Genomic DNA, 27,130 nt, shown 5'->3' with positions numbered 1-27,130 from the left:
TTAGCTTAAGTTCAAATTCACAATGATATATTACCTATAATTTAGGCAGAATCATGAAAAGCACATCAATTAGTCAAATGGATGCCTTAATCCAAGAAAAGTTCCCCGAGTGGTGTATCACAGCTCAACAATCCTCCTGAATGGGTTGATCAAGACGAAATTCATTTCTCAAGTTGGAGTTAATCAAATTTATGTTTCGAAGGTAGAAGAAACCAGAAACCAATATATATACTCATAGGATTGGGTAACAAGGTGCAATATTAACATTACAAACTAATTTGCTCAAACCTGAGTTGCTCAGCTACCTTTGCTCCATTTGCAAAACCTCATCAATCATTGTGATTCTGAGTCAGTTATGTTTAAAGCTACCTGTACATAACTTTTTGTAAGATTTAATTCTACAAAAAAAAAATGAATTTTATACTACATAACAAAAGTGTAAAACTCTAGTTCAGAATGATACATACAACTAGAGTCTGATCCTACCTAAGTGTCATCATGTCTTGGGCAATCTAGCCACTGCAAACTTGAGGCAGGATTGAACAGCCTCCAATAGGGGTGCTTGATATCTTTAACTTGATTGACTATAAGTAACGTCAGCACGTCCCGGCTAGCGATTATCTGAAGATTCCAAAGAACATAAATAAACAAAGTTTGCTCTGCCGGTCGCAATTAAAAAAAACTAAATATGGTTCAGGAATACGTGAATATATATACATTCATCAATTAATTACATAGCTTAGGTAACCGCCTCTTGAATTGGTCAAAATGCTAGACAAGGTGGATATGATTGATTGATAGATCTACCAGAAAGCATGGTAACTATTTTTCTTCTTTTTCGAATGAAAATATGTAATGTCACTAACACAATTTCATTTCCGGTTGAAGATATGATATAAGGAAGGAAAATTTTATGACACGATCATAAAAATCTGAAATAAGCAGAAAAATATTAGATACATCAGATAACAATTACAAGGAAAGAAAACTTACCACTCCAAAAGAATCGTGCAGCTCCAACTTATGAACTACCATTATAATGAACTGATTTTGCATCTTCACATCCCTTCTGTAAACTTTCTCTAGACACGAAACTGCAAACTTGCAAAGTAGTTGAAAACAATTTATAGCAAAAAGATACAAAATTAGAGTAGTAATCTATAAACTAGATACTAAATGTAAAGGTTCATTCAGAATTGCATTTGGTGATTGATACCTGTTCAGTTCCATGGAGATTTGTATTTGGGCAGCTAGTCTTCCGAATATCCAATTGTGAGGTTTGGGATGTGAGAAATGTTGTGCCACTCCTTCCCTAAACATTTTCCATAGTCTTGTTCCAGAATTGAACAATACCCAATCGTCAAAGTACGCAGTGCTTTTATCTTGTGCAGGAAATCTGGCAATACTTGTGATACTTCTTCTTGAACAGATTGCACAATAAATGAGGTTTATATGCGAGTATACTATGCTACAAGAACAACTAAAGAAGCTTACCATTTAATTCATCAAAACCATCGGCATTAGAGGGATCATCCAAATCCTGATTGTTCTTCATATGCAATTACTAGATTCATTCATGGGTTATGCAATTACACAAACACAAGGTCTAAAGATTAAGCCTTTTCATCAAAATCACCCAATTATGAACATTTCGATTCACAAATCAGATGAACAATCATCAAGAACAACAAAACCCCCAATTAGAATCAGAAAGCAATACCTCTGGCTTGTTGTTGATCAACGACTCTCGAAGCCATTCCTAAATCTTTGATTCAAAATCAATCCTTTCTATCTTTTCCTCTGTAAAGAAGAAGAAGAAGAAGCAATTTAGAGAATGAATAAGAATTTGGTGCCGAATGGCCTCCTTTATAAAGCTAGGAAGAGAGAAAAGCACATACGAAAGAGAGAGGGAGGAGAGAGAAAGTGGATCTGGAGGACTCTCTCCTCCGTCATTGATCTCCAACCACCGGGGTGGGCTCACCGTGGCCACCATATTCTTCGCCTTCCTCTGATGAGTCAACGCCAGGTTCCACCTCGGAGATGAGCCACAAAGAGATCTTTGCGAATTTGTTTTCTGGGGCTTTGAGGTTTTGGTTCGATTAGGACTGGGGAGAGAAAGGGATAAGGTTTGGGGGAAGAGCCAGAGAAGGGTCGGGTTCTGGTCAGAGGCGGAGAAGGAAGAAGAGGACGGTTCGGTTTGGAGATGGAGAAAAGCTTGAGGTTTCTCTCTCAGATAGGAAAAATGGCCAAGGCGTTAACTTTGTTTGAGTGTGCTCTCGAGTTGGCTAAGGCAATAGGCATTAACCTTTTTTTTTTTTTTTTTTTTAACTCAGACAGACAACGTATAGATACGTTTACGTTGTCTGATTTGTTACATAGCTGAGGGAATAAAAGATGGAAATTTCCCGCCTCTGCAATCAAAATGTTTGGTTTCGCGCTTAGGCCAGTCATTTCTCATTCACACAACAGAAATAGTTCATTCTGTTGTTGGAACTTGCAAGCATAACAAACAATTGAAGCCAAATTTTCTCATTTTGGGGGGAATGAATGTCACTTTGGAGCCATCTCCAAATTTTGGTACTCACTTGCACAACAGGACATTAAAAACCATTGTATGATGATTTGCAGGTATACTCCTACAACGGAAGTAACTAAACTGTTGTCCAATTTAATAGCATCTAGGGTACAATTTGGAGCCAAATTTGACTCAATGGTAGGAGGGAAATATGCCGGTCCTTTTTTTCATTCAGACAACGGATAATCTTTCTTTCCGTTGTGCCATCACCTCCTAACTAGAAGTTTTAGAATTTGAACATCTTTATACAACAAAGATTTATTAAATGTGTTGTATGATTCAATCGTAGTCAACAGACAACAGAGGATTTGTTCTTCGTTGTGTGATCACCGTTGTGTGATGCAGTTTTTGGTGTAGTGTTATAGGCTAACAAAAAATCTGAATAGGTCAATTCAAATTCATCCATCAAACTTACAAAGTAATAGCTGAAATTGAAGTTGTTGTTCAAGCTCTCTCTATACTAATCTGCAATGCTGCAAAAACAACACTTTAAATAAACAACTAACTCACTCTTTCTTCCATTGCTTCCAAGTGCTAACACTTTAACATATATTGTCAAATACATTAACCAAGCATACATTTAATTACAATTAATTAAACACCAAAACTGTACATTTAAAAGAGGATAACAATTATAATCTGCAACCAAGCCACTCGAAGTAAAGAATCGATCAAATAAACAAAGAGGAGCATATTATGCCAATTTCTACAATACCAATGCCAATACCACAGTAGCCACTTTAACTAACCATATTTGCAGAAAAGAATATTTCAAATCCCTATGCATAACACAAAACAGAGAAAAACAAAAAGAATTTTCTTTTTATGAAAAAATATCTAACCTCATGTGATCAAAATAGAGCAAAAACAATGATCAAGTTCATACAGTAATGCTAATGATCAATTCCATACAATGATCAATGTCATACATGTCCTTATTGTATTAAAATATGATTGAAAATAATCTTCACTTTTGCCCAATCTGCAATCACTGTTCAATAATACTAATGTTAATATCCATATTAGTGTTGCTTAGATAGATTACATTACATAAATTGTGAGTGGACAATTTATTTTACATAAATTGTGCATGCAGTATTATTATTATTATTCCAATTGAGATTTAATTTATGATTTGAATTATTGATTTTATGGTTTATTGAGTTTTGATTTATTGAGATTTATTTATGAATTACGAGATTAGTACTGAAATTCCTTCCCGAGGGCTTTTAGTAGATTTTCAAGATAGTTATTTATGAGTTATTGAGTTGGGAAATGATTTTCGGAAAGTGATTGATTAAGAAAATATTGTGAGAATTATTGATTTCGAATATCGATTTATATGGTGATTTATGAGTACGAATGATTTTGCAAATATTTGAGCTTGATCGAATTATCGAGGTTTCTTGAGTTTTGAGCTCCGTACTTATTAGCTTTGAAGCTATATTTAGAGATTTCTTTCCAAAAGCATTTGTTGATTTATCGAGTATTTGACTTATGCTTTCGAGGATTTATTGAGATATTGAGCTTTGAGTTATCGAGATATTCTTAAGTTATGCTTTCGGTGAATTATTGATGATTTATTGGATTAATATCGGGTTTCTTTCCGAAAGCAATTATTTTAAAGATATCGATTCCAGTTCATTGAGGAGGTAAATAAGTCAGTGCATGCATGCATTACCTGGTCGGCAATCCCCTCCAGGTAATAGTCTGGGTGGCAGTCCCCTCTAAACAATATTCTGGTCGGCAGTCCCTTCCATAATATTTCGGTCGGCAATCCCCTCTGATGCATCATCTGGTCGGCAGTCCCCTCTGATGTGTCATCTGGTCGGCAGTCCCCTCCAGATGACATGACGTAGTTAGTCGGCAGTCCCCTCTAACTACCTATGGTTAGTCGGCAGTTCCCTCTAACCATCACCTCCTCGTCCGGTCGGCAGTCCCCTCTGATGCGTCACTGGTCGGTAGTCCCCTCCATGTGGCATGAGATGACTAATCAGCAGTCCCCTTTAGTCATCGTCTATTTTGAGGATATGAGTGATTTAACAAGATGTTTGAAATATCATTTTGTATTTGAGATTTTAAAGAGATTTCGAGATGATCGACATTACATAATTGAGATTTCCATAAAGATGATGATTAAGAGTGTTTCTAATATTTTTACTGCATGCGAGGTTTTAAATAATAACTTGGGAAAGCATTAAGTTTCACTTGTTCATTCGAAATTACTTATTTTTCGTCCACTCACTCTAACGGATTTCAAATGTTTTTCCCTTGGGCCCTTCCGTTTCAAATGCCCAATTTGCAGGCCAGTTTAGCTTGAGGTCGAGCGTACATGGGGTTGAGGCATAGCTGTCATAACTTCCGCATTATAAAAGTATCGGTCCTTTATCTTGTATTCTATCTTTTTGTACGTCTGTACATTAGATTGCTCTGATAATCCAAGAGATTAATATTCTTAAGTTCAGAATTGTTTTGTGAAATGAGAGATGTTGTAATTTAAGGAGCATGGTGGCTCGAGAAGATTAAGGGTGGATTATTTTAGAATTGTAAATTTCTTTCTACAAGTTTTGGGTAGTCCACTTTTAGAGGGAGTTCCGCCAAATTTTTTGTAGAATTTCTTCTAAGGTGGGCCCCGCATAGCCACTTTGGATTTCAAGGTGAAATCTATGACGGGTCCTGTCAATCAATATGTCGTATCTTCATTTGTAGTTATCACTACACTAAATCGAAACGACCAAACACCGATCTAGCCACATCAACTTGAAATTGACACAACCACTGTTGTGCAATCCACCACCTCAGCCACAAGTAAACATACGCAATAGAAGCCACGAACTTGCCTTCTCGAATTGAGCACTATATGAATCACACCACCACCATCCCATCACTGCCATTGCACCACTAACAATGCGTGCGGTCGTACGCTGCCCTCAACCCTAAACAAAACCTTTTCAAGTGTAAACATAAAGTCTCGACTCCCAAAACAATACGTTTTCATACACTTGACGCATAAGAAGATTACTCATTTGGAAGTAGAAAACCAAACTTATTGCCAATACCCATTAACTTTGATCCTCGTTCATGATTCCCCTACTAGTTCATGTGCCTTCTTTTTTTTTGGGATCGGCAAACAGAATTTTATTTTACCAAAATGCACTAATTCCAACGGGTAACTAGAATATCACTGAAATTTTGTGACTTAACGGAAGGTATAATAAAACCGTAACCGTAATTCCAACCGAACTTCCCATCATTGTCTTCACACGTTTAACCAGCTAACCAGGCATTTCTTTTCTTTCTTAGTTTCTTTTAAGCAAAAAAAAAAAAAAAAACAAATCCATATTTATTATATAAAGGAAAACTAACATTCATTTTATTTCCACATTAATCACAGTTCTACACTACTTCGCTCTCTCTCTCTCTCTCTCTATTCGGAACAATGGCTCGAGGCTCATCTCAGTCCCAAGCGACGTCGTCTTCCACGACCTCACGTCCCGGCGTCATGGCTCCTCGCGGTTCAGCTGCCGCCACAGCTGGAATGCGCCGCCGTCGTCTCGGCGGAGGCGGCAACTCCAGCTCCGGAAGCATGGGCGGCGGCGGAGGCGGCTCTGGTGCCGGAAACAACATGCTCAGGTTCTACACCGACGACGCTCCTGGCTTGAAGATCTCCCCCACCGTCGTTCTCGTCATGAGCCTCTGCTTCATCGGCTTCGTCACCGCCCTCCACGTCTTCGGCAAGCTCTACCTCCACCGATCTACCGGCGGAGCTTAGATTCCGGATCCTAACACGGATCGTTCTAGATCCGGAGCTATTTGGAGGCGCGGAGCAATCGGTAATTTCAATGCTACGGTCCTTTTTTTATTTTTTTTTGCTTTTGCTCTGTAGATTTGCGCAGGGTTGACGTTTTTAGGGTTTCACTGCTGTTTAATGTTGGATTCGTTTGGTCTTACTTTGAATGAATGAAGACGAGTGACTTGATACACCCTTATGAATTTTGCTTTGATCTTCTTCTTTTTTTTGGCCAATATTTATAATTCGTTTTAAAAGATCCGATCGGATTTGTTTGAACCTCATGAGAAATGACTAAAGGATCAACGTGGTTGGGTCAATTGATCTACTTGTCATCAATTGATCCTAGAGGTCGATTATGCATTGAATTGCAGGATAAAGATGGAAGTTGATACTAAATGGATTTGGAACGGAGTATAGTTATCAAGAGTGAGTAGCTTTTGGCTAATTGGGCAAGTGAATCCAGAAAAAGGAATAAAGCCTTGGAAAAGATGTATAGTCATTCAACTAGTCTGCCTTTTCTGAAATATTCCCGTTTTTGTACTTTTTGTTCTTAGTATCTCCTAAATCTGTTCAGTTAAGGTATATCTCTTTTGTCCGCAAAAGGTTTAGCAACATCTCTGTAATTTTCCGCATGAAACTGATCTTTGATAGTATATTAGTCTTCTAATTGCATATGAGAAACAACATTTGAGTTGTCTGAGCATCGATCATGGAAGTTTTTGTTTAAAGATTCATTCTTGGGAGTTTTGACCTTATCATATAAGCAAGATAAAACAATTCTTTTCATCTTACCCTTCCGACTCACCAGTTATGTGCTATATCACCTGTTTAGAACATAAAGTTAGCAATAGCTTTTTCCTATGATGTATTATCAGATATTCATGTCCTTGATCCTTTTGTAAGAGTGTTCATAAAGTGCCACTTGGCTTGTAGGTTCTTCAAATCTTCAAACTGCACCTTGCTCGTGAGGTTTACATTGATAATTAGTACAAAATTACAAATTCTATTGGAGAGGATGCAGGACCATAAGTCTTGGAAATGCAGCTGAGTTTAGATGCAGAGTTTTCTATATGGGAGAACCAAAAGTAGCTTGGTAGATTCAGCAATGATGGGCAAGCACAGGAAAAATGGGATTGAGTCTGTCTAGTGTCTACAGAATTGGTCATTGCCTTGAGTATGAGTTGAGCACCTTGAGCCTTATGTTTCATCTTAGAGTTTAGTTTTGAAAATGAGTGACATTAGTTCACTGCACACTGGAAATGCAGTTGGGTTTGGGATCTCTGGCGTGACTGTTAGTGGGGTAAGTCTGACAGATTGTAGAGAGTAGAAAGATTCTTGCTCAGTTTCTTTGCCATGTAGAATATCATTGTGAAGCAAAGTATGAGTGATTGTTAGGATTTAATGACTAAGGATTGCTGGTCAGTGATGCATGGATGAATATATCAGTACTTGTACAACCTCCGATTCCAATATTTAGAAGATTTGCAACATGAACTCATAGAGTTTCAGCTTGTCTAGTTTAGTTGTCAAAAATGTGTATAGGTTGCACATGTGTGTTGTATTGTGCTCCACATATGCCTTTGGGATCACAGGTTATTAGAGCTTAGTTGTCTGTCAGTGGGTCATGGCGAAACATTTGGATGTGTTGTTAAGTTGTGCTTATTAGCTTTGTTGGTCTTCTAGCAACTTTGTGGAATTCTTTATTGATAGGTTGCACCTCTTGAGTTTTCAAAGCCATGAGGTTGCATTGGCTGTGGGAAACAAGCTCCTGCGGCTTTGCATAGTGAATGGAGCTGCATTAAGAGAGGATAGTTGCAGGTTGCAGCAATTATCTTTTTGGTACTATGATAGTAACATCTTTATGCCACACTAGCTTCGACTATTTGTTTCTTTCCACTTTGCTGCCAAGACCTGAAAAGCCCGACAAAGACTCTTGACATATATCCTAGAACCTTTGCCCAGCAACCAATCTATGGTATGATTAGGAATAATTCTCGAGATTGGGTCTGTTTGTGTCTCATTGAGATAGTGTAATTCCAGGAGAAGCACATCCGTTCAGTCCATTATATACTGTGTTGGAAAAACACATAAAAGCCCAGGATTTGAACTCTTGCACTGTTCATTTCCTTATGAATAGTGACAGAACCGTTTTTTTCCTGCAGCTGTGGAAGGATGATTTTGCCCCTCTTTTTTCCCGTCTATATAAATGGTTTCAGACCCATTTTGTGAGTCATCTCTATTAAGCACAACTGCTACCGTCAATTTTTTGTGTTCAATTGATTAACAAATTTCAATTGAAAGTATATATACTGGATAATGTCTGGTGGGAAGGTTTGATTGCATTTGATTATTTTCTATTTTCAAGTAAAAGTATCGATAGTTCTTTACTTTTTTAAGTTTAACCAACGGTTATGTTTACACTGGGGTGGAGTTTTTATTTATTTGATTTTTTCAAATGGAAATTTTTTTTAATGAAAAGATGTTTTTAAAGAATAAAAGATGTTTACATACAATAATTTCTTATATACTTGCGCCATAAATCTTCGGCAACGCGCTTGTCATTGGTCTTGCTTCTACAGATATGCTTTTTTTTTTTTAGAGAAAAAGATAGATACTTCATTTAATCAACTAGAAAGCATACACTCGAGGGACATAAGTCAATATCTCAAGAAACTACGGTTACAGATACCATCAGGCCAATGGATCCAAAGTCTAACCACAAAACACCCCTTTCCAAGGCTACATATCCTGAAAGTCCCAGTAATATTCAGTAGTCAATAGCAAAGAAGACGTCGTCCTCTTCAACACCGCGTCCAAAAAGTACAAGACCACATGTAAAAGATCGCTCGTCGGCAAATTGACAACAAAAGTAAACCAGAATTGACCCAAATCATCATCGGGAAAGACACCATATCAATGACACAACTACGAAACCAAGACAACTAAACCCTCACTCAATTGAGGAGGACTTATTAGACCTAACCAAAATCCAAAAACTAAAAACCTAATACAGAAACGTAAAAGACTGCTACAAACCATTTTCATATTCGTCAGAGTCGACTCCGGCTTATCGGGCACCGCCACAAAAGGTCCGAAGCTTGCAAGGTTGATTCCGGCAACCACCTCTGTCGAAATCCTTCCCCAAAAAGGGGCCAAACCTTGCAGCTCCATCATTATCGTTCCAGCCCACCACCACACACCGGACAACATATTGGTCGACTGAAAGTAGGGCTGGGCAGAAACCGAACCGGAGCCTCAAAACCGGTAGAACCGGCCCGGAATACCGGCTCGGGGACCGAACTAGATGAAACAAGGGTGGAAAATGATATAACCGGACCGAACCGGAGTATTACAGTTTGGGACCGGTTTTAGCTGTTGAACCGCCCAGAAATAACCGAACCGGACCAGATATTTAATATTTATTTAAATTAATATTATTTTACTTAATTTAGTATTATCTATATATTTTTAAATGTGCTGTCGAATTGTAATTGGTGGAAATCCAGGTACAGCTACTCCCTTATGCACTGGATTACTCTCAATGAGAGAAAACCCTAGCATCAGCCTCTCAATTTCTCATTTCGACTTTGCCTCCTCCCGACCTCATCTCTCTCAACTCAACGAGTCAACGCCGACCTCATCTCTCATCTCTCTCGTTTCTCAGTTGACTGAAGACGCCTCGACTCGACGCCAATCGAAGACTGACGACGCCAACACCGACTAATGCTGACGATAACGGTCTTCTCAGCTCTCATCTGATCTGAGGATGGAATCGGTATGGAGAGTTAGTTCGATTTCGATTTCGAATTGATTTTGAGTTGGATTTTGGGTTTAGCTTGTTTGGGAGCATCAGTTTCGGATTGATCTTACTTGGGTTAAATTTTGGGTTCAGCTTGTTTCGATTTGATCTTAAAACTCCATGACTGGTTCTTGGAGATTGTTTAATCTTTTGATGAACAAACTCGATTCTCAGTTTCTTGGATGATTGTCTTTGTATATGAACTATTACCCTGCATCATTTTCTGTTTCTTGGGTTTGTTTGTGTCAAAAATGTTCCTTGTTGTTCATAAATTTGGCCATGTTTCTTGGATTTGTTAGTTTTTGAAGAATGAACTTGATCTTAGTTACTCTGCATTCTCTGGAAATGGGCATTGTTCTTAGCAGCTCGATTTTGGGTTCATCAGTTTCTTACTTACTGTTTGAGAATTGTGGTTTGATTGGGAATGTTTCGATTTACAAGTCTGTTTTTTATTTTACTGTCAGGGAAGTGGAGCATCGCAAACTCCCAATGCGACACCAACTGGGTCAAGCACCGGAACAACACCAAATGTTTTTTAGTTTTGGAAATTTCTTTTTGGTTTGGAATGTTGAACAGTTGGAGCAAATTGTTGATGTTTGAATGTTTGATAGTTGATCTGCAGGTTTGACAGTGTTAATGTTATTTGTCTAGTTGAGAACTTGAGATGTTGATGTCATGAATAGGTTATTTGAAATGTTCATTACTTGATTTAGTGAACAGATTATAGTGGTTTATTTTGTTGATATTTTGATAGTAATGGTTACTCATTTTAGAACAGCTAAATTTGTCGACTTTGGTCGAAAATATGCGAAAAAATAGAAAGTCGAACACAACAGAAACCGATCCGCACCTCACCGCAAAACGGTGTAACCGAAGTAAGCGGTGTAGGTTTTTAAAATGCGGTTGCGGTTTTAAATATAGCACAACCGAATGAAGCGGTTCGGTTGCGGTTTTGGCCTAACACTGACCTGCACCGAACCGCGCCCACCCCTAACTGAAAGTCATGGAACCTAGATCAACTACGTTGTCCTCTGCCAACATTGAGCCCCTTGGCACCTACAGCAAAGCCCCAATTAACCATCGCAACCATTTGGGAGAGAGGAAAAGCGTTCCACAGCAGCCTCAAAATCCGACAACCACCTGTTGCAAACCATCACCAACCCATACGGCCGCACCCGTCAAGCGCCTCCAGACAGGCCACACCGCTACTTTTGTTTTTCTCAAACCCTAGTTCTCCCCTCCGCAAGCTTCTACAGATATGCTTGTCATCGATAAAAGTCTTAAATATATATATATATATATATATATATATATATATATATAAATGGACTCACATTTTGCCTAAAAATGCCCAAAAAAAAAGCTCTGCCCACATCTAGTGAAATAACAAATTTGCGAAACTGCTCATGCATTTTTCTGTTTTGGCACTCCACCATGTTTGCCCACAAACACATGAAAGTCGGGATCTTCTATCAAAGTGATGTATACTTCTTTCTAAATGTACCCAGTAAATATCTAATGTACCCAGTAAATATCTAAGTATACCCAACAAATCTTTTACACCCAACAAAATCATAGAGATTCTAACTAAACCCATCAACTTTTCCAATAATACCTTTATTTTTACACCCAGCAAAAACTTATCACACCCAGCAAATACTTACTTCCTTCTTCTGAGATGGTTTATATTAACCTTCTTAACACTGATCTTGTAACAAGGATGCATACCCAGTCCCAAACTAATTTTAGACTTCATCGTCATCGCTACCTCCTTCGCTCTTCCTATTTGGTTTGGTGGCCAACTACCAAAGCCTATATTAAGTTTTTGGGGCTGCCTCGACACAAGCTAGCTTTCATCACTGCTTCCGCCTCTCGAAAGGTTACCTACACATATATATTGCCATCATATGTATAAACATCATCGAAATAGCTACTAGTACAAACTAACCAAATTAATATCATAATCAATTAAATATAATCATGTATTTGTTTCATCAAGATCTGGCAGAAAACAATTATGAAACCATGTATCTAATATTTACCGAAAAAAATGCACCTGATAACAAGATCAAAATAAAAGAATTGAAGAAGAGATGGATGAATGGAAGAGAAGGATAGGGTGTATATACGCTTAAATTCGTAAGCCTGGGATCTGCCGGTGGCCTTGTCAGTGATGACAACAGCCTCCAAGATGTCACCAAACTGCTCAAAGTATCTCTTCATGGTCTCCTTCTGGGTCTCCCAAGCCAATCCTTCAACAAACACCTCAGTGTACGTCGTGTCCCCAAACTGACCTGCCGCTCCTCCTCCCAAATTAATTGCTGCTATTGTTGCCATTGGTGCTGCTACGGCCTGACTCATGTTTTCGATCTTTTAATCCTTAGCCAGCTAGCTGTCTATTTGAGCCGATCTTCATCGTCATCGCTACTTCCGAAATCATAATTGCACTCACAACTTTATCGCAGAGATGAGACAATTCTAATGATAAGTGAAATTTGGGTTTGAAGTTTTACTTGAAGAAACAACGTAACGTTTTGCTTGAAGAAACAACGTAACAACTTGAACTGCTGGGTACAAATAAAAAAAAAAAAAAGAGTTTCAACTATAAATTATTATCTTAGTTTACCATGACTTTTAATGTCATTTCGTATGAGGATACAACCGTCTTTTTATGTAAAATTGATTTGCTGGGTATACATAGATATTTGCTGAGTACATTTAGAAAAACCCATAAGAAACAATCTTCAAGAAACAGACGGGTACATTTAGAAACACCCATAAGAAACAATCTTCAAGAAACAGACGGTTTAACTTTTCATTTCTAGGCATTATAGTTAGATTCTCCCTTGCCCAAAACTGGTATGGTTCCGTACAGCCTGTTAATTTAGCTTATTTATAGTGTGCTTGATGGATCAAGTGATCCTTCATAGTCTTTACAGAAAATATAAACCAATATATAATTATATATGTGACACAAAAAAATGAATTGGAATCACCTCGACATGATGAAAATCTCGACCCTTCCCTTGAACCAAAGGTTTAGAATATATAAGCAAACCGAGGAGTGTTAAAACACGTATTGGCACTTTGACAGTGACACACTACTGGTGGATTACATACAGTAACTCAAAAATGTAATTAATGTTCTATTTGATTTAGATTCGGAGGTGGTGTAGAAGCAGATGATTCTTCACAATCCTTTAAGCAGTTGCAGTGTTATAAGAGCTAGCATATCCAACAAGTACACTGCAAGATTTGATTGGGGAGTCTGCTCACAGCTCAGAGTGAGTGTAGTATTACTTGAACTCCATGTTGTGGCCGAACGGTAAGAAACGGACAAGGTGAGTGGACATAACCCAGGGAAAGGGTAAATGAGTAGCGTTGGAGAATCATTGACAGTGCAATCTTTGCTTCAGTGGCAGCAAAGTTGAATCCGACACACATTCTAGGTCCCATTCCAAAGGGCATGAATGCGGCCATGTTATCGTTTGTAGCCTTGGCAACCCCTTCAGAGAATCGCTCTGGCTTGAACAATCCCACATCTTGTCCCCAGAACTGAGTTTCATGGTGAAGTGCTAGAGGTGGGACAAGCAACTCCATATTAGCAGGAACTAGGAGTTTTCCCAGTCTGACTTCCCTTGCAACTTTCCTTACAAGCAAAGGAGCAGGAGGATATAACCTTAGAGTCTCATTGATAATCATACTCATCTGCATCCACAGAAATAAAGAACGCACTGTCAGCAAAAACTTTCAAACTTAACTGAACATTAATTTCTGCCAATTAGACAAGCATGTATTAATTGAGTTACAAACGTTCTTACTGTTTTGAGTTTGGCAAGGCCATCGTAATTTGGAATTTGCTTGCCAAACAACTGTAGCACCTCTTTTCTTGCTTCCTCTTGCCAATGAGGGTGCTGTGCCAGAAGAAGGATAATCCATGAAAGTATAGAATTAGTAGTCTCTTGTCCAGCAAAGTAAAAAGTCCTGCATTCCTCAACCAACTCGTCAATCGAAATCCGCTGCTTGTCATTGGAACCATGATGAGCCTCTAAAAGCAATCCTAGAAAATCATTCCCAAAGCTGTTGTCTTCTCCAATGGTAGCCTCCATTTCTCTTTTCTTAACAATTTTCAATATGGAGTTGCGTATTCCTTTCTCAAGCTCGTCTGATTCAATGTCATCACTGGTTCTAAAAACCTTGCTGCAATTTTGGAGTCAAAAACTAAACATAAGAGTGGTCATGACCCCTGACATATATTGCCATCGAAGTATATGCAATAACTAAACGCAAAGATCTATTCTTGGATAAAATTCAGAAAGCTAGCTAGCCACCTCATGCCAGGAATCCTGATTTTGAGAAGATTTCTGAATATTATGCCGTATAACTTCGATAACTTGTCAAAAATGGTCTTGCCTTCTAAGTAGCTGCTGCCAAATGCTGTCCTTGAAATCACTTCAGATGTGTATAACCGAAATTCTTCAAACACATCAATCTCTTTTCCATCATGAACTTTCCAACTTTCTACCATAGTCTCAGCACTAGCTTTCATGTCTGCAAACATATTCTAGTAACACAGTACCATCATGCAATTATTAGCAAGTTTAATCACTCTCTTTCTTATACACACATTTTAGCAAACTGCTCGCAGTTAGTACTTACTTTTAAGCTGTCTCCATGGAAGGCATGGTTAGACACCTTTCTCAACTTTACCCATTTTTCACCTTCTGTCATGGATATGCTATCTCCTAATAGCTTCTTCACAATTTCAGGTGGTTTCTGTTTCGGATAAACTCCATCTTTGTTGTTGAGGATCTCTTTGCACAACTCGGGTTCTGTAACAACCAAAACAGGTTGAAGACCATACCATTGAAGAAAATTCTTCCCTGCGTGGCACCAATGACCAAGTTAAATCTTTGGCCAAAGTTAAATTAGAAACCATACTTGAGTTTAGAGTTTGTAATACCATATCTCTTGGTCCATTCATGAATATGAGGTTGAACATGAGAATAGATATCATGTGATTCATTTATGGGCCTGCTCAGCGCTTCATTTTGCATGTTCATGATCTCTTTGGTGTTTCCATGGTGAAGTCTGTAAGAAGGACCTTTGATTCCCTGCAGACGCATCAGATTCTGAATGCGAGTCGGAGTCCACCATAGTTTGTGAAAGGCCTTGATCAGAGCTAAGAGAAGCAACACACACAGAATGCTTAAGATCATGATTCTGGCCGGTTAATCGAACTGTGTTTTTCTTTTTCTCTGGCTCAGTCCACTATTTAACTTTGTTTCTCAACTAATAATTATTAATTTTTGATACTCAAGGCAGGCTACGGACTATGAGACAAACTGATATATTACACTAATAGATTCCATTTGGTTCACATCCCATGAATATGACCCTAAACTAATATATTACAAGCCTTTATATCCCAAGAGAAAAAAACTAATGCATCTGTTTTTTTCCTTTTTGGTGTGAAACTCGATGCATTATTGATCGATCTTTAGGATTTGTCATAGTTAGAACAAGTCGGCTGGGAATCTCTCCATTGGGTAGTTATGTAAGTTCTGAAGTTAGACTGACTCTGTTGCAAGAATTACCAATTAACAGCTGTTACTTTTAACCTCTCTCCATGGAAGACAGAGTTGCCCTGCAGCTGCTTTCGCAATTTGTCCCATTTTTTTTACCTTCAGTTGTTACAACTTACAAGTCCATTTCCCATAGCTATATATTCTGTATCCCTTTTGCACCCCTAAGGTTTAGAAATGAATCGAGCCCCACAACGATGCCATTGGAGAAAATTCTTCCCTCTAGTAAAGTGATCAAACGTTATGATTCAGAAATTTATGTACTGCTCCATAAGTAATAATGAGGTTGAACATGAGAAAATATGTCATGTGAGAAATTTATGAGCCTTCTCATGGCTTCCGTTTGTTGGAGATTTCTCTGGTGTTTCCGATTAAGAACTCATTGTTTTTCTCTTTGGACTGTATGCCAGAACCAGAATAACCTCCTTTGTTTCTTTCAACAGCGGACACTATTTCTATGAAAAATTCTTGGCGACATAATGCTATTATTCTTTCTTCTAACAAAAGTATGAATGTGTCAGATGCTAATGGGTAACTCACATGATTTTTTTTTTTTGTTTTTTGGTGCGTGGCAAAACCTTTAAAACCCCTCAACAAATCAGAATGGTATAAAACCTTAACGAGAAAAAACCAACAAAGCAATTCAAAAGAAATGCTCATGAAGTTTGAAAGATGTTAAGTGCACAAAAGTCAGAGATTTAAACGCACAGTTTGTCCTATTTCTTGTCGGGTGACGACCTCGCAAACTAAGGGTGGTTACACATTGCAACAACCCATTTGCCAAAATCAGGAGAAGAAGTAAGTGCTTCCAAGGCCTTCTCTGTTGTGTGTCTAGTGAGACTGTCCCACTCATGTTTTGTCATTGCTCTCCTTTCAGGTGCAGTGTGGATGTAAGAAGGATATAACCTTCCATCTGATGGTGATGCACTTTTAGAACCTAGGCCAGGTGAAATGCGTGAAGCCGAGGTAGAGTTTCTGGAACCAGGCATCGGTAGCTTATAGTCCTCATTGCTCTGAAACTCGTTAACGACTTCATTAGGAGCACATTCAGAAGGCGAAGAATCAGGAATCTCTAATCTTCTGCTCTTCTTTTTGGGTGATCTCAACGATTTCCTGTACATATGACGACCACGGATCCATCTAAAGATTTCCCTTGCTGAAGAGATCGATTATGCATCCACATACTATAATGAATGTCCTCGCTATGAAAACGACTATAGTTCCAAAGGATATAGTGATTTTCCTGATTAAAGGGACTAAAGTTCCAAGTATAATGGCAATTTTCCTCACTATAAAAGGGACTAAAGGTACCATTACAGCAAAAACCAAAGGCAAACAATATGAGTCAGCAACAAAAATAGATTTCAATTAGTAGTTTTAACTACAAAAAAACCCTAGCTTCCTCCTAGCCGAGAGCCGCAAGCGTCAAACACTAGCTTCCTCCTAGCCGTCCGGCGACGAGCCTTCGGGCTATCGTCGTCGGACGGATCGATCTACCTTGCGAGAGAAGCAGCGGGTTTGATGGGCGTGGGACGAGATCATGACTGGTTTGGATGGACAGCGAAGGCTTCTTACTTTTTCCGATCTGGTTTTGTGCAGTGATGGTGATCGACAGGTCGGAGGACTAGGAGACTGGCGGCTGGACTCTTTGTTGATTGGTGAGTGTTGGTGGTAGGTTGGCTGGGCGGGTGGAGACGTCTTTCTGCCAGAATCTGATGCGGTTGCATCGTGCACAGAGGCAGCGGTCTCTGATCTGGGATGGGAACAGTGTTGCCTTTTCTAGTTCATTGGCCTTGTTTTCTGAGTTTTATGGTTGTGGAAGGGAGTCGTCGTCGGTCGTCGGAGCGGGACGGCAGTGCTGGATGATTGCAATGTAGATCTATGGCGGTGGTCTCTTGGTTTGAGGCCTGTGGATCTCCTTGATGGGTTGGGCTATGATTTTGGGCCATGGGCCATGGACCGTTGCTGTGCTTCTTGCAAGTCTTTAGTTTAGTTTTTAGCTTTTTGTCTAGGTGGGCTTTCCCCCGTTTCGACGCACCTGTGTGCATTATTCGGTCTAATTTTCTTGTCTTAGTTCTTAGTCTATCAATTGGGCTCGGTCTTTATCAGCTTAATTCTTGGTTTCTCTAGTTGTACACGAATTGAGGTCTCTAGGCGACTAGTTTTACTATGAAGGGGAGATTGGTTGTGAAGGTTTGGGTCCTTCTGGTTTTTAGACTCAAATAAGTGAGCGCATTTGTTAGCAATGAGGGTCACCTATCATATGCTTGGCGGCTTGTGCCATCAAGAATTTGGTATGAGACAACTTATGATATACGTGCCTTCTGACCATAGATAAGTAATGAAGTTATCTATTTTCTCAAAAAAATGTACCATTATAGCTCCTGCTGCCAGTAGTTGATAGCTGGAACTCTGTGAAAGAAAAATTACAGCTACGAAGCGAATGGTCCACAAAACAAACAGAGATGTGCGAGAATCAATTGATCCATCTTCGTTCAAGGCCATTTTACAAACTGTCCAGAATCCCAACGACGCTCCAGCCGGAAAAACAAAAGCCAGAAGAAAGATGGCCAAAACATTATACATATCCTCACTAATTCCAAGCTCTATGAGTACTGAACTTAGTAGTCCTAGGATGTAGCGGAGGAGAAAAGATCCCAAACCAACCACAGATGACAAGACGAAAATTGCGAGTGAATTCTTCCGACCAGTTGGGAGAAGCTTCATTACCTGAAGAAGGAAAATCATTAGGAAAAAACTTCGCTAACCAGCCCTAGTCAGCATAGGCTGCCTATGATTCTCTAAGAAACCTACCAAGACTTGACACGTACGGCACCTTTTGTCTGGCACCCTCTTTTGTCTCTTCCTTTATCCAAAATGTTTTATGATCTACTACAGAACAACCTTATTTACATTTATTTCGGAAACGTAGTAGGCCTATATTGAGTTTGTTTATTATAGCATGATTCAATTATAAATCTATCCTCTATACTCAAAGGTAAACAGTTAAGTTTTCACTACTTATAATTGCAGTTGTTGACAGATTAGAATTAATCGCTATTTGCAAAAATACAAGTAAAGAATTAGCTAAAGAAAAAGAAAAGTTGAGAAAGTTGAAAGCCTACAGGTTTAGACTCAAAAGAGAAACGCCAGACTATTGGAATATTATCTTTATAGTCCAGAAAAGAATTTACAAAGTTGAAAAATCAATCGGAGATCTGGAATATATTCTCCGAGAGGAACAAAAACGTCTTGATTATTTGAGCATTGGTTAGATCCGCAAATCACTGGTATCAGAGCTTGTAAAGAGCTCAAAAGGGGAATCCCCAATGGAGACAATGTCAGAATTGCTAATAGAGAAGTTGAATTCTCTACTAAAATCTTCTGATGAGAAATATCAGAAGCTGATACAAGAAGTATCTAGATGGCAAACTCATCTAGAAAAAATACCAGATATAATCGCCCAATTAGAAAAATTGGAGCACAAAATAGATTATATCAAGGAACTTCCAAAAATGGAAGAAGAAAAGCTAACAATTGTTAGTAGAAAAATCAATGAACAGCAAAAAACGCTGGATTCTATGAAGAATATACTGAAGGACAAGAAAGTGCCTCCAGTAAAAATGAAGAAAACTAATGGGTTCAAACCATTAGAAAAACCAGATAAAAGTCATGTTCCAAACATGATTTTTCTGGAACCTTCTACTAGTATTCGGTATGAAAAACCGAAACAATCAGAAATAACAGATGCTAAGATGATGAGCATCTTTGGAAGAAAGAAAGGAGTACAACTCTTATATGTTGAAGAATTCGAATATAACGAAATTGAACAGGAGGTAAAAAACTCCTCAATTCCAAAATTAGATTTTAAACAAATCTACAAAAGGGAAAAGTTTAAACTGATGGATAGCCATCATTTCAAATTATTAGAATTCACAACCCCCTCTACAATAGGAGAAACAGATCTCTTGATGATTATTCCTGAAGAAGTTGTCAGAGCAAGAACAAAAAATTATCAATTTATGCACATTGGAGCAGTCCAAGTTGGCATAAAACTTCTTGCCCGAGAAGGCATAAACTGTTCAGTTCTATGTGTCTTATAAGACAATAGACTAACAGATTTTCAAGCTAGTCTGTTGGGAACCCTTGAAGCATCTTTATGCAATCAAGTGGCATATTTCAACTGCCTCCCAAACTTCTCAACTAGCTTGAAAGATGCAGCTCACTATCTACGATTGAAAGTCAAGACAGATGACATATCAATGAAAGATGTGCAAGAACATGCTATAGTATACAGAATATACTATAAACTTATGAGCACCACAGTAGAACCCAAGACAAGGATATCAAATATCCCAGGTCTTACTACTGGATTCCTCACTAGTCAGAAGAACCATTCTCAACAGATTCACAAAGTTACTTGGAATGAAGTGACTTTTCCTATTGAATGGAAATTATCTGGCCCGAAAAAGCCACCAGAGAATGAGAAAGGAAAAATTTATGAACGCAGAAAGACTGGAGAAATCAGTCTAAATTTTTACAATCACAGGAAAAGTGATGTCTGTCCTGAAAATATCAGGATAAACAAAAATCTTCTCAGAAGAAGCTACAACACTAAAGAAGCAAGTGTTAGTGGTACCAAATACTCTGAAGAACCATCAGAGCCTATCACTAAAGAAGAATTAGAAGCTGATCTGAACAGACCAGTTAATATGCTTAGAGCAGAAAAACTCTGTAGACTCTATGATGAAGCAGAATCTTGCGAAAATCCTGAACGATTAGAAAAACTAATCAAAAAAATGAAAAAATTCTCGACAGGAAAGATTAGAAAAATCCTTCCCTATCAAGATATTGAAATGGAAGAAGGAGATAGCTCCAAAACTTTCATCATTCAAGAAAAAGGAAACTGAAACTCCCTGTGCATAAAGCCCATACGGGCAGAAAAGAAGAGAGAAAATCTCAAAGATTTGTCCCAGATGACAATATGGCTAGAGTTCCAATCACGAACTATGGCATCTGGCTAAATCCATAGAAAGCACTAGATAAAAGAAAAGCCATTAACCAATGGGTAGATAGCCTGATGATGGCCTCTGCTCTTACCCTTGGAAAATTTGAAGCACCAGATCTTCAGGTGTACTATGAAACTACTCTCACCGGAGTAGCCAAAAAGTACTATCTGTCGTTTAAAGAAACTGCCAGAGGGAAAGACTGGCTAGAAGAGATAAAAAAATTCAAAATCTCCGTATGATTTTGCAGTACCCCTGTACAATCAGTTCTGTGGAGACCTCTCAAATCTAAGTGAGAAGGCTAGAGAAACGGCCAAATCAAATATCTATGCTCTCAAAATCTGTGACATGAGATATTTTGAAGAATACTTGAATAAATTTCAAGAATATTACTGTACCATCAGCGAACTAGAGAATATTGATTTAGTCAACCTGTTGCACATGAAACTCCCTGAACCATGGAGAACAGCTGTGAGAGAAAGTATAGCTGAAAAACCAATTGAAAGATTTTCATTGGGAGGAATTGCCGACAGAATCAGGCAATTACTGAAAGAACAATGCAAAGCCAATCTTAGAGCTAAGATGGCCAAGAAACAACTCAAAGGAGTTGAAAATTTCTGCTACAGAATATTGGATATGCCAACCAACTGGGGATGTCATGAATCCAAGTTCCACAAAAAAAAAAAAAAAAATATATATATATATATATATATATATTACTCGAAAAAATTCAAAAAGAGTAATAAGAAAAAGGATTGGAAATTTCAGAAAAGTTCCAATAACAAGAAACAACAAGATGAAAATCCAAAAAAGAAATTCTTCAAGAAAAAGAAGAATCACCGAGTCAACCATCAGAATACTCAGCCAGGCAAGAAAGCTTGCAGATGCTGGTAATGTAAAGCTGAAGGGTACTATGTCAATGAATGCCCGGAAAAAGGTAAAACATCTACTAAAACTCAATTTGAAGAATATGAGTCTAGTAGAATCAGCAAATATGAAAGGCTACGAAATAGCCTATTCTGATGAAGAGGATGACAGGTCAGTTTACTCTGCCTGGTCTAAAGAAGAAGAATCATCTGGCTCTGAAATAGATTCTGAAGAAAAGTACTTAGAATCTAGACAGATGAATGTTCTACATGTCAAAAATTGGAAAGAAAGTAAGACGGAAGCAATAACATCTTCTTATCAGGTGAACTCTGGTACATTCATTTGTGACTACTGCTTATGTCACGAAAAGAATGGACTTCCTATGTTCTGTGAAAAGTCTAAAAAGACTTATCACAAAGAATGCTTCATAGATGAAGCAAGAAGAAAGACCAAGAATGGCCTTGTCAGCCAATTGGTAGAACAAGAATATGAAGAATATTTCTCTGAGCAAAAAGAGAAAGAATTAGAAACTATGTTTCAAAAAACTATGGAATCCTCTTCTTCAAAAACGGAAGAAAAAATCGAGGAAGAAAAACTTGATACAACTATGGAACTAGTTGAAACAAAAATAATCGAGGAAGAAACACTCGATGCAACTATAGAACTGGTCGAAATACCATAAAATATTCCTGAATAATGTAAACCATTCATACCTCAGGAACAAGCTCAAGAAAATGAGCTTCAACAATCGAAAGTCGTCTCTACTAGTAGATACAGCAACTACATAGAGATTGGACTCAAATTCCCTGATCATAAAAAATATCATCTACATGCATTTGTAGATAATGGGTCAGGTTTTATAGTTGCAAAGAGATTTGCAATTCCAGAAGAACTCTGGAAAGAAGATAAGAAAAAAATAGCTACTGGTGTCCAGTTCGATGGAAGCCACCTAACCATGAGCAAGGTAGCTAGAAATGTTCATATCACCATTGGTGGAGGAACATTTATTATCAACACTCTTTGGCAATCAAAAGGCCAAGGATCTGATTTCTTATTGGGAAATGATTTTATTCTCCAACAAAGATTCATCCAAGATGAAGAAGTGATAGGCTTCAGAAAATGAGACAAAGTGTTCTAGGCAGACAGGCTTACACAAGCAAAAAGCGTAGTAGGTCCACACTTTACTACTCAATATCAGAAATCGCAACAGAATAATGGTGATCCTAAGCCCTACAAAAAGCAGCAAGAGCTGTATATAGAAAATTCTTCTGACAAAGAAGAGAGATAACTAGCGAAGATGAAGAAACTAGTTTCCTCCATGACCATAACCTCAAGCACTTTCAGAATAAGCTTGAGTCTCAGAAAATTCTCACTCTTGATAAAATCAAGAAACTACTCGAACAGAATATCGATGTAGACCCTCAGAAGTTTTGGGAAAAAGACCCAGTGGTCTGTGAATTAAGATTACATGATATGAATGTCATCTGTCATGTCAAAGCTATTCCTCAGTACAAAGAGGAAGATCAAAAGGAATTCAGAAAAGATATTGAAGATCTCCTGAACAAGAGATTGATTCAACCTTCCACTAGCCCTCATCATGCTCCAGCATTCTACGTGAGAAATCATGCAGAAAGCCTCAGAGGCAAAGCTAGAATGGTAATTGACTACAGAGATGTCAATAAAAAGACTGTCAAAGACGGTTATCAAATTGCTCAAGTAAGAGTACTGATCAACCAGTTCAGAGGAGTTAAAGTCTTTTATAAATTCGATGCAAAGTCGGGTTTCTGGCAAGTCAAGATGCACCCAGAAAGTGTTCCTCTCACTATATTCGGAACACCACAAGGTCATTACGAGTGGTTTGTAATGCCCTTCGGCCTAAAACAAGCCCCTTCGATTTTCCAAAGAAAGATGGATGACATCTTCAAACATGTTGCTAAATTCTGCATTGTCTATATAAATGACATTCTGGTCTTCTCCAAAAATAGAGAAGAACACATGAAACACCTGTATGAGGTTGTAAAGCTGATAGTTCAGCATGGAATAATCCTAGGAGAAAAGAAAATCTTCTTTATCTTGGATGAAGTTGATTTCCTAAGAATAAACATCAAGAATAGAGTGATAAAACTCCAACCCCACATCCTTGAGAAAATCTGAAAATTCCCAGATAAAATTCCTAATGCAAAGAGTCTAGAAAGATTCTTGGGAGTCATCAACTATGGAAGGGATTTTATTCCCAAAATCTCAGGACTAACAGCAATGTTATCTCTTAAAACCAGTTCCAAAAGAAAATGGAACTTCATAGAAGATGATGAAAAAATTGTGAAGCGGATAAAAAGCCTTTGCAAAAACCTCCCTCCTCTCTAACAACCAGAGGAAAATGATGAGATCATTCTCCAAACAGACTAGTGATAATTACTGGTCCGGTGTTGTTCTGGCAAAAACGCCTAGAAATAACATTGAAAATATCTGTAAATTTTGTAGCGGCAAGTTTAGCCCTGTAGAATTAAATTATCCTACAGGAGAAAAGGAAATATTGGCTGTCAAGAAAACAATTTTAAATTCTCCAGCTTTTTTTGAAAAAAAAAAACCTTTACTGTACTCACCGATTGTGCTAGAGTAAAGAATTTTAAAAATTTTAAACTTGATAAAGCTGCTGATAGAGGAAGATTAGCAAACTGGCAATTATTTCTTAACCAATATGATTATAATGTTGAACTAATTGCAGGAAACAAGAACTATCTTCCAGACGCCTTAACCAGAGAAATGACAATGTTTAGCCTAAAAGATGACGACGAAGGTCGCAATCCCAGGAACAGAAGGACTGGGAAAGAACATGAAACTGCTGAGGATCTCAAAGAAAAAATCCTCAAAAGGTTTCTGCTAAGTCCAAAAGGCTTAGCCACAACTGATCAATCCCAGGGTAAAGGATTGGCTAGTCCGTCTCAAACGGCAGACGGTAAAGGCTCATCAAGACCGTTGAAGGCTATTCCTTTGCCAAAAAGCAAATCAACTCCAAGTGGAGTTATAAATGTTTTTAATTATGAATTGAAAACCTTCGCTGATCCTGTGTTCAGAACTGGCAGGAGGCTAGCATACCACCAAAAGGCAATTTTGTATAACCTCTTATTTTCCTTTCAAGAAAGAAACAGTGGCATCATGTTCCCAGCTCTGTTTGCACTAGCTGAAGAACTTTATGAAAATGCTAGACCACAATTTAAAGAAGTTCATAAACAGCATAGTGATGTCCAGAAGGAAAAAAATCACTACCTTAAAGATCCAGAAAGTGCTAAAATTCCTATCATAGCACTAAAAGAATCAGATTGGTTCGAGTTTCATGATCTGATAGGAAAGCATAATGTTGAAGCTTGTATCCCTCCAACTCTCTTCATAATCGCAGGACCTTATGTTGGAAGATACTTAATTAATGTTCAGAGTGAACATCCTCAAGAACACAAGCTCTGGCTTGTTGAAAATGGTTTTGTCCATAATCTATGAACTAAAACAAATGATGATCTCAAGGGTTTGCTACCCATTATTGTCAGCACAGTCAAAAATGTCAAAAAAAATGACTGCCTGTTAAGACTGAAGTTTCGGTCCACACCTCCGGAATAAATCCAGAAGGGAAATGGGGAAGTTGAATACATTTCTCCATATCATTATGTGAGGATCATTCAAAGAAGATATTTGCAGCCTGCCTGTGTTGGATATAATGGTCAGCCAAATTCAAGCATTCCATGGATGAAGGCCATGTCTCCAGAGTACATGAGGAAGATCATCGAAGAAGATACAAGAAATACCTTCCTGGCAGCAGGAGAAAAAACAAAATCACTGCTTACGATCATCCTGATGTAATCAGTAGTAACCTCTTCCTCTCTCTCACAAGAAAGGAAATAGACTCGACTCTGGCATGCTTACAGTGTGTTGAAAAGCTTGAAAGCAACAACCACTACAAAATGTATGTAGATATAGATGTCGAAGATAATGCAACTACTACCAAAATGGCTGGGATGGATGACAAGTCCTTTGTCCTTGGCCACAACTCAGAAACGGACGAGAACATGTGAAGCAGCAGGTGTAGAAAGCACCGAAAGCAACTTTGGACTTTTCCCAAAAGCTGCTTTTGCTTTTCAAAAAGAAAGCAAGTGAAAAACATTTCACCTCAAGGAATCTGCTTTTGCCAACCGACCTCCATCATCAGGAGCACTCACAAAAGCAGAAAGTCACGGAGTTGTTCTGCACATTTTTATGTTTTGAATTTCGATTTGAGTTCCGCTCCCTATATGAGGAGTTTTAGGTTCAGTTGTAGAGGCATCGAAAAATAGATCAGGAAAAACATAAGTAGCAGTGTGCTCTTTCCTTCCCATTTAGTGTGAAGTGTGCTTTTACTTCAAGTAAGTGTTTATGAAGCTTTACTATGAGTAGCTAAACAGCTTTTTAGCTGTTTACTAAAGAGTGAGGCTTTGGGTTTTTAATCTGTATTCATGTTTACATAAATAAATTCTATGTGAGCCCAGTACACTGTCTCAATATCTGTTTGTTTTTACTTTCTGCAAATTATCTGTTTATCTTACCAAGCTAAAGATTATTTTTCTAATGCTTAGAACAGCAGTGATTCCGCCCTGAAAGTAACCGTTTAGACATGAAGTCGTTAGGTGAAAATGTAGCATGTTGAAGGCTAGATCTATGCTTTAGATTTCATTTTCTACAGGCTTGATGATAAAAAAAAATAAAAGTAGAAAGGGAATAAGGGACACGTGTACATTTCTTATAAGGACATCTCAAAACCTGGTCAGGAGGTGCTAACCACACCTGTCAGCCAAGTACTGTCCAAATCAATATTACAAGAACCACCCCTATTGTCATTCCGCTGCTGTAATAAAACACTAATGAGTTACTCAGATAAGGCGCCAAGGTCATCAGGACTATGCCAGATACAAAAAATATTAAGCGAGATAAGAAAAATTCTTCTTTAATGAACACTTCAAAATTCTGTAAGGATGAACCAGCTGTTCGTATAGCTAAGAGTTTGTGCTCAAAAGGTGACATGGATCCAGACCAGGACCCCTTGGAAACTTTCTCCCACTGGCTGTCAGGGCACATTCCTATCCCACGGGACGTATTTCTATGGAAACAAACCTCAAAAGTCTGAAATCTTGATGTTGTTGATATCTTCACCTTCACTGTATTGGCAAACTTATCCAGATGTTTAAGCCTTGACAATCCATAGACAAGAACTCGTTCACACAACACCGAAGCGCCAGGCTTAGAACTTGGAGATTTTCCGACTGGCATACCATGAGACAATCCTAAGGTAGCATTTTCACCAACAACCAAAGAATGCTGATAGAGTGATTCAGTGGAAGAAGAACATGGAAGTGTGAGGAACAGAAGCCATAGAATACAAGCTGTGACCTGAACCTGCTTAGAAGAAGCCATTGCTTCTGGGTTTCGGGTGAATCGGGTCACATAGAGAGTGAGGAAGAGAAGGGAAAGTTTTGCATCCTT

At 38.3% G+C, this 27,130-nt stretch overlaps 4 protein-coding genes across 6 annotated transcripts; 1 reads left to right on the top strand and 3 right to left on the bottom strand.

Annotated features, from left to right (window-relative positions):
• Positions 1-5,944: 5,944 nt before the first annotated feature.
• On the top strand, positions 5,945-10,830 carry LOC112168207 (protein transport protein Sec61 subunit beta). Of its 3 annotated transcripts, none has more exons than XM_024305329.2 (2): positions 5,945-6,408; positions 10,632-10,830. In XM_024305329.2, exon 1 carries the CDS (start codon positions 6,015-6,017, stop codon positions 6,345-6,347), a length of 333 nt encoding a protein of 110 aa, XP_024161097.1. In that variant the 5' UTR covers positions 5,945-6,014; the 3' UTR covers positions 6,348-6,408; positions 10,632-10,830. The 3 variants fall into 3 exon arrangements, with proteins under 3 accessions (XP_024161097.1, XP_024161098.1, XP_024161096.1); XM_024305330.2 differs by lacking the exon at positions 10,632-10,830 and adding an exon at positions 7,302-8,033; XM_024305328.2 differs by lacking the exon at positions 10,632-10,830 and adding an exon at positions 6,740-7,021.
• A 963-nt stretch (positions 10,831-11,793) lies between these two features.
• On the bottom strand, positions 11,794-12,535 carry LOC121049323 (probable RNA-binding protein ARP1). The gene is made up of 2 exons (XM_040506095.1): positions 12,297-12,535; positions 11,794-12,051 (listed from the first exon to the last, which is right to left on the bottom strand). The coding sequence occupies exons 1-2, from the start codon at positions 12,526-12,528 to the stop codon at positions 12,014-12,016; spliced, it is 270 nt and encodes an 89-aa protein (XP_040362029.1). The 5' UTR covers positions 12,529-12,535; the 3' UTR covers positions 11,794-12,013.
• A 911-nt stretch (positions 12,536-13,446) lies between these two features.
• LOC112167434 (cytochrome P450 CYP749A22) lies at positions 13,447-15,386 on the bottom strand. Its single transcript, XM_024304455.2, has 5 exons — positions 15,131-15,386; positions 14,827-15,050; positions 14,499-14,731; positions 13,989-14,367; positions 13,447-13,875 (listed from the first exon to the last, which is right to left on the bottom strand). The coding sequence occupies exons 1-5, from the start codon at positions 15,384-15,386 to the stop codon at positions 13,447-13,449; spliced, it is 1,521 nt and encodes a 506-aa protein (XP_024160223.1).
• A 2,627-nt stretch (positions 15,387-18,013) lies between these two features.
• Positions 18,014-27,061, bottom strand: LOC112163844. Its single transcript, XM_024300111.2, has 2 exons — positions 26,450-27,061; positions 18,014-18,515 (listed from the first exon to the last, which is right to left on the bottom strand). The coding sequence occupies exons 1-2, from the start codon at positions 27,059-27,061 to the stop codon at positions 18,036-18,038; spliced, it is 1,092 nt and encodes a 363-aa protein (XP_024155879.1). The 3' UTR covers positions 18,014-18,035.
• Positions 27,062-27,130: the final 69 nt, after the last annotated feature.

The sequence above is a fragment of the Rosa chinensis genome, chromosome 5, assembly GCF_002994745.2.
Source record: "Rosa chinensis cultivar Old Blush chromosome 5, RchiOBHm-V2, whole genome shotgun sequence".
Taxonomy (NCBI): domain Eukaryota; kingdom Viridiplantae; phylum Streptophyta; class Magnoliopsida; order Rosales; family Rosaceae; genus Rosa; species Rosa chinensis.
This window is presented reverse-complemented; position numbering and strand designations above follow the sequence as displayed.

What these genes read in the sequence shown, in the direction of transcription:
- LOC112168207 (XM_024305329.2), top strand. Translation starts at nt 6,015, where the DNA reads ATGGCTCGAGGCTCATCTCAGTCCCAAGCGACGTCGTCTTCCACGACC.
- LOC121049323 (XM_040506095.1), bottom strand. Translation starts at nt 12,528, where the DNA reads ATGAGTCAGGCCGTAGCAGCACCAATGGCAACAATAGCAGCAATTAAT. An exon ending in CCAGGCTTACGAATTTAAGC is followed by an intron (nt 12,052 to 12,296) that starts GTATATACACCC and finishes ATATATGTGTAG; the next exon opens with GTAACCTTTCGAGAGGCGGA.
- LOC112167434 (XM_024304455.2), bottom strand. Translation starts at nt 15,386, where the DNA reads ATGATCTTAAGCATTCTGTGTGTGTTGCTTCTCTTAGCTCTGATCAAG. An exon ending in TCCATGGAGACAGCTTAAAA is followed by an intron (nt 14,732 to 14,826) that starts GTAAGTACTAAC and finishes CTGTGTTACTAG; the next exon opens with AATATGTTTGCAGACATGAA. An exon ending in ATCAGGATTCCTGGCATGAG is followed by an intron (nt 14,368 to 14,498) that starts GTGGCTAGCTAG and finishes CCAAAATTGCAG; the next exon opens with CAAGGTTTTTAGAACCAGTG.
- LOC112163844 (XM_024300111.2), bottom strand. Translation starts at nt 27,061, where the DNA reads ATGGCTTCTTCTAAGCAGGTTCAGGTCACAGCTTGTATTCTATGGCTT. An exon ending in TTGTAATATTGATTTGGACA is followed by an intron (nt 18,516 to 26,449) that starts GTACTTGGCTGA and finishes AGGGCTGGTTAG; the next exon opens with CGAAGTTTTTTCCTAATGAT.